At 50.0% G+C, this 6,383-nt stretch overlaps 2 protein-coding genes across 2 annotated transcripts; both read right to left on the bottom strand.

Annotated features, from left to right (window-relative positions):
- Positions 1–3,006: 3,006 nt before the first annotated feature.
- NGA_0607410 (uncharacterized protein) lies at positions 3,007–4,832 on the bottom strand. The gene is made up of 5 exons (XM_005855509.1): positions 4,697–4,832; positions 4,348–4,494; positions 3,957–4,246; positions 3,479–3,620; positions 3,007–3,233 (listed from the first exon to the last, which is right to left on the bottom strand). Exons 1-5 carry the CDS (start codon positions 4,754–4,756, stop codon positions 3,192–3,194), a joined length of 681 nt encoding a protein of 226 aa, XP_005855571.1. The 5' UTR covers positions 4,757–4,832; the 3' UTR covers positions 3,007–3,191.
- Positions 4,833–5,556: 724 nt separating this feature from the next.
- Positions 5,557–6,333, bottom strand: NGA_0607600 (60s ribosomal protein l5; the record flags this gene model as incomplete). The annotated part of the gene is made up of 3 exons (XM_005855511.1): positions 6,079–6,333; positions 5,792–5,920; positions 5,557–5,661 (listed from the first exon to the last, which is right to left on the bottom strand). Exons 1-3 carry the CDS (start codon positions 6,328–6,330, stop codon positions 5,557–5,559), a joined length of 486 nt encoding a protein of 161 aa, XP_005855573.1. The 5' UTR covers positions 6,331–6,333.
- Positions 6,334–6,383: the final 50 nt, after the last annotated feature.

The following is a 6,383-nucleotide window of genomic DNA, read 5'->3' as shown; positions in this document are numbered from 1 at the left end:
GGATGGGCCGCTTCCATTGTGAATATGCCACCCTCGCTCCCTCCTGCCGGTCCCAGCCCACCCCCTCCATCTCCGCTTCCCTCCTTCTCCGTGGCGACCGCCTTTTTCAGGTGCAAGTCCCCAATTTTGTCGACCAACGCTCCTTCTTCCTCCCCCACTCCCCCGGACGCTTCCTCGCCACCCCCCTCATCCGCCACGCCCGTCCTTGGCTCCGCTTGCTCCTCTATGCCTGTGCTCAAATCTCCTCTATCCGTATGCTCGCCGGTTTGTGACTTCTGACCACCACTCCGCAGGCCCGTGCGTGGTTTATCTGCGCCTCTGGGGAGGGTAGAGGGCTTGGAGGAGGTGGGTTCTCTGGGAGCTACGAGGGAGGAAGAGGAAACAGGCTCCTTGTGCGTGTCCATTCCCTGGTGCGTGGATATACTGCGGTGGTGTGCAGGTGGTGAGCATGCGTGAAAGTGATGGGGCGGGGTTCAGGTGTAAGGCCCGCGCTCTAGGTATGGGTTTGAGATATTCTGGCTCGTGGGGTTGATATGTCCGGAGAGAGAAATAAAAATCCCGGGAGGCACCGAGGCCCCACGTACCTTGTTTGTTGCCCAGGATCGTCATTGTTGATGTCCTGTCTTGCACTTCGCGTCGCGTCGAATTCTTCGCCTTCGTTCCCACCACTTTTCCTACCACCCGCTTTCCCCCTCCCACACGTGTTTTCAACGTGCGCAAAAGGACAACCCCAACGCATACACCCTTCTTCGGCATACACGTGGTCAACACATATTTTACGCTTCGTTGCAGGATCTATTGGCATTCTGTCTTGTTGCGGACGTTTCTCCATAGCGGAGGCCCCCGTTTCAAGGGCGCCTCGGACTCCGTCTTCCCGCTTGTCACGGCGCACTTTAACTTCAGCATGTCCTGTTCCGCTAATTTCACGGCTGCCATAAGGGGGTGTGGGTCTATCCATCCCAACTTCGGCCCGCGTTGCCACCAGGCTAAACTTCAGGGAAGTCGCCGCCTCAGAATTCCTCCTCCAGATTCATACTTGATGTCAATTCTTGAATTGAGCCTAAGTGCACCAATTCCTGAAAAAAAGCAGTATTCATAAAGACAATGGAAAGTGTGCATGTGGGATTGAGAAAAAATTGGCATTGTAGCACGCTGTTTGACCGGTGAACGAGCTGATTGGCCAGCGTGCACAGTGCTTTCCACGACGGCTTGTTCATGTGGCAATTTTCAATCCAAACCTTCACTCTTTTCTGTCACACTAGGTCGTCTGCATCGAAGCGTAGGCTCGATCCACAACTGGACATCGGCAAAACACGCTCAAAACGACTTCGCTTGAACACAGTCACTGCACACACTTGGCTTTCTTGCTCGGCACATCTGTTATTCTTTCCTAGGGCGGCGAGTCCGGATCTGATGACTGATATGGCGTCATAGACCCTCACTTTGGAGGCGCCACCCAGACCAAGAAATTCTCACAATTGCCGTCCATTTCAGCTTGTCGAAGACGCACACCTACCAAAATGCGAACTGTCCGCAAGATTTTGTCCAGCAGCGGCCCAAACGACCGCAGTGCAATTGCGCCCGTGGCCACCCGCAGGGTGCCTGCCGGTAAGCCTTAAGAAGACCCGCCTCCGATATCGCCGGGCCCCATACATGTGTCCAGTCTAGAGACCAGGAGCCTACCAGGAATTCCCAGCACTACCGGTCCAGCCCTGTTGAGGACGGCGATTTTTTCTTCGACGCCGTGCACGGGAAACTGAGTGGGTGGCCGAGCCTTCTTCTTATTTAAGCTTTAGGAGCTATTATGGTTGGATTATTGTTCGAGGCTCTAAGAGCTCTCGGTCTGCGGTATTTGACTGATTTGCCGGTCGACAGAGGTGTTTTTGATAGTCAACACGCATCATCCCATACAGAGAGGCATTTCCTTGCTATACAAAATACACACGCATGATGATAGACGGGTAGATTTATTTCATGAATTCAGCGGAAATTGTGTAAAAGGCTACGTAGTGTGAGCGACGCTTCACGATCGTAGAGTATCCCTAAAAACATGCGATTTAGAATTTCCAACAAAAGTCAGCTTTTTCTTCGAAATAAAAATGTTGGAAAAACACAAAAGTCGTGAGTCTATTAAAGGTTTAAAGCGGTGTATAAGTGGCCATGCAACAGGGGACCTTCCATCTCCTTGACAATCTGAATGAATGCTCATTTGACAGCCTACAGACCGGCATCACTGAACGGCAAGAATGATTGAGCTGTTCTCTTATACTCTATGACGTGTACGAATAGTAGGCTTTTCATTGTTGTGGCGAGAGAAGGAGATAGAACAAGTATCTTCAGAAGACAAAAGACGAGGCTCTTCAGCCAATCACAGACAGACCTTTGAAGCCAATATTTTACAACGTCTCAGTGTCTTTGACCATTGCTCCCCACCCAAGCAGTTCGCTGTAACAGGCTCTTAAAATATACCAGCACTATTTTTTGAGACAGATATATTCCTATGACCACATTTTGCCGAGAAATTACAATCCGCAGTGAAAGGGAGGGAGAGTCGTCCCATCTTAATCCTGACACCGAACAAGGGAGAAAAGACGGATGCTTCCACATTCTTACAAGATAACAATTTTATCACCATTCTCAGCTTTTTGATTGACAATTTTTGGACCTTCTCTTTTGCATCGCTTACAGCTTGCAAGCATAGGACACTACGTATCTCTCGCTGTATTCTCTGTACGTATGATGCCAGGGTCTGCCACCATGTTTCTACGCAAAGTGCGCGAAATATGTGTCGGCCTAAGTTGAGCTGTTGGTTACTTGGAGAAGTCAAGCAAGGAGATTCATCTCCCCCACGATTCCCTTTTCTAAAAGATGACCTAATGGAATGGCGAGCAAAGAGTAAAATAGAGGAAAACCCAAAAGAAAAGAGGGCATAGAATTGCAGGTAGAAACAAATTCAGATTTAAACAACCCAAGTTGGGATTCGTATAAGGAATAATTTGTTAAATTCTTCGCGACTCGGTCAACACATGGGCAAGTCCTTACACACCGATCAAAAAATATCGCTTGGGTGGCCCTCCACCTATCTTCTTGCCCCATTAACTCATTTCTTTAAGGCTTTTCACATTCTTATTTCCCTCCCGAAGACTCAGTGTTGAACAAAGTTGCGTCCCATGCAAGTCGACCGACTAGAACTAATGATCCCTTTCAGGTCGAATGCGTCCATAGACGTCAATCTGTTCGTAAAAGCAGCGGAAAGTGTCATAAGTTTCTTCAGTGAAGATTATATACACAAAGCGAAATTGAGTTTGAGTATTTGACGGGGTTATGTTTGCATTGATCATAGACTATGCGGTGCTCCCTTTCCTTCAGCTTTTAATGACGACATGTACCTTAAATACTCTAGCAGGCCGACTCTCTGTCGTTCAAAATAGGGATCTAATCAGCCTCCCTTCTCGTTTCCTTCTCTTTCCCCTCTTACCTCTACATGTTCCGGACCAAAGCAGATGTTGCCGTCCAAGCCGTCGAGAATAACCAGATCAAATTCGAGATGATCCTCTTCCAGCGTCTTGCCTACCACCACGTCAAACCTGAACGCGTGCTCGGGCGCTGAAGCCGATGGCCTTTTTTTACCCATGCTCCTTAAGGAAAGCAACAGTGGGGATGGCGGGATGAGGAGATGCGGATGAGAGGGCTGGACAAGGAAAGATAGTAATGCAGCGGGCCTTAAAATGGCCCTCCGAATCTGTGCACGTGCTGAGAAAGCAAGTGGACGGACCACGGATCGTCCACGAAAACCAAAAGCCTTCTTGAAGAAAGCAAACAAATATACAAACCGGACCCACGCTCACACTCAACACTGCCTGATACACGTTCTGCTAATAACTGCCTGATACACGTCCTGCTAATAACCAGCTATGAAGCATTTAATTCTCAATATTGAAGGTTGTGGGAGTTACCTGGGGTTGGGCACGCTGGTGGCATAGTCAGAGGGGAGCATGAAGTAAACCAGGCTATCGTGTGCTTCAAAGATCGGCCTGTTCGAACGCGACCTTTTCCAGATGCGTGGCTTGATTCGGCCGCTTCGGAAGTAGGCAGGCGCATGTTCGTGCTCATGCCCTCCCCCTCCCCCTGCGAGATTTCGAGCCGACTCAACGTGATCGTGATCATGATCGGTATCGTGGTCGGTATCATGATCGTGATGGGTATCATGGTCGTGGTCGGTATGATTATCGACAGGAAGGATGAGCTGTTAGAAGAGAAGTGTGTCATGCGGAAAAAGAGCGAAGGTAAGCAAATCACAGGCAAATGAGCAGTCTACGTTAGGTTTCTTCTCGTCCTTGAACCTACCGCAGGGTAAATGGCAGTGGCATTCCCCCAATCCGTGACTTGCTGTAACGTCAGAGTGAACATCGTGACTCCTCCCCTCCTGACCCGCGTTTTGCTTGTGGACACAGCGACTTGAAGAGCGCCATCAGGAGGGCAATCGGCACGTGCCTGGGACGGAAAAAAGACAAAGCCGTAAGGTATCATGCCCGTATTTGTCGCAAGGTATCATTTCCTGACAGGTAAATGACCCACGCTCGCAAACGCGAAACTACTGATCTAACGAGGAGGAACAAGACCTAATCGAAAGGGAGCCCACCCAGCAGCTGAAGGATTACTTGAGATACGGAAGAAAAGAAAGTGAAACACGTACCGATGCGGCAAATACAATGAAGAGCGTGAAATATTTCATGACTATCGATGGCATTACCATTTTTGTTTATCAGAGTGGGAAACACCACCTCTGAGCACACGCGACAAGCGATAGAATGGGCACACCTGTGTTGTCCAGGAAGGGCGGGTTGGTTGAGCATCTGAAGACATTTAAGTCATGAACAACAAGAAATTATCTCAAATAGGGTGATTTTTGGGTTGCCTTCTCTGTAGTCTCGCTTCACGGAACCACACTCCGACGAATGACTTGCTCCGACGCCCCTCATTGGGCGTACCCATCAGACAATCAATCACGATTCAAAACAAGTCAGAGATTTTTCCACAGTTATTTGCCATGAATATTGCGGAGGCAATAACCGCAGTCTCTGGCATGTCTTGGAAGCAAGACTACCCGCATTTAAGGCCCATGCGGCCAAATCGGTTGCTAGAAGCATTTCTGGCTCTCCGTCGTCGGAATCGTCGCCGGAGAAAGGTTATTACACAAACCTCGGCCACACGCGAACGAGAAGCAGTACTATATCCGCAGGATTGACAGGCCTCGACCTCAAAGGGATACAACCAACAGGTCAGATCCATTCGATGAGGGCGTTTGAGGACTTGCGTCGTTCAAAAGGTGTTTGTCGTCTCCGGAGAAAAGCGCCTCCGCAGACGTACGTAAGAAATTTCGACCTCAATACATGCACACTAAAAATGGAAGAACGAAAGCAAAATGAATGACATAATAAACATGACAACGATCTTTCCGGACAGCATACGCTGATTCAACTTTTTTCTCTTGAAAAGCGGAACCAAGAGTTGTCGCCCGTGCAAATTTCAACCCCTCCCAATTCAATGCCATGGTTACTCTTCCTCCTCTTCCTCCTCCATTTCATCGGCATCACCAGCAGCTGCCGCCATGGCCAATTTCTTCTCAGCCACGCGAGACTTGCGCTCTTCGTAAGAAAGCTGTGAAAATAACGTCAAAGAAATAAATGACGTGAGTGCCTGGTATAGGCAGAAGCGCATGCCTTCAACTGCTTTTCACTCCACACACTTCGATCGGCTTCTTCCTTCCCAAACTCTCCCTTCTCCTCACCTTCCCCTGACGCTTGTACTTCGTGCGATCTCCTTCCCATTCCGTCTTGGGCGCGGCGGTCGGGTCTTCGCGGATAGCAGTATGCACCTCCTCGAGCAAGTCCTGATAATCATCTCCGGAGACACCGTGCTGAAAGGGTTTTGGAGAGATGGGAAGGGAGACGATAGGAAAGACAGGACACATCGGGTCGCGCGTGAGTAGGCAACTTTCACGGAAAGATCCACGTGACCATCGAATCAAAGACACGAGGAGCCAGAAAAGGGGGGAAAGGAGGGGACATATCCAACCTTGATATAGTTGGCAAACTGCCGTTCGTACGCCTCGTGGTCCTCCTCCACCAGGTAGTTGATATAGTCAGCCACATGCTCGCCCATAATGCGCTCCTTGTGGCTGTCCGCATCGTACCGCTTGCCGTCACGGTCGTACCCCGGGAAGCGCTTCTCCGACTGAGGAATGTCCAGGCCGCCGTCCGAGGCGCCCTGTGGAAGGAGGGAGGGAGGGAAGGAGGGAGGGAGAGGGGAATGAGGCGCTGAGTGCATGCACTGGACGTGGCGATGAAGGGATACGTGGGAGATGGCACGTCGCGGGCTGT

Source organism: Nannochloropsis gaditana (assembly GCF_000240725.1).
Source record: "Nannochloropsis gaditana CCMP526 unplaced genomic scaffold scaffold176, whole genome shotgun sequence".
In the NCBI taxonomy this organism is placed as follows: domain Eukaryota; class Eustigmatophyceae; order Eustigmatales; family Monodopsidaceae; genus Microchloropsis; species Microchloropsis gaditana.
Note: the sequence above shows the minus strand (reverse complement) of the source record. Positions and strands in the feature narration are given on the sequence as shown.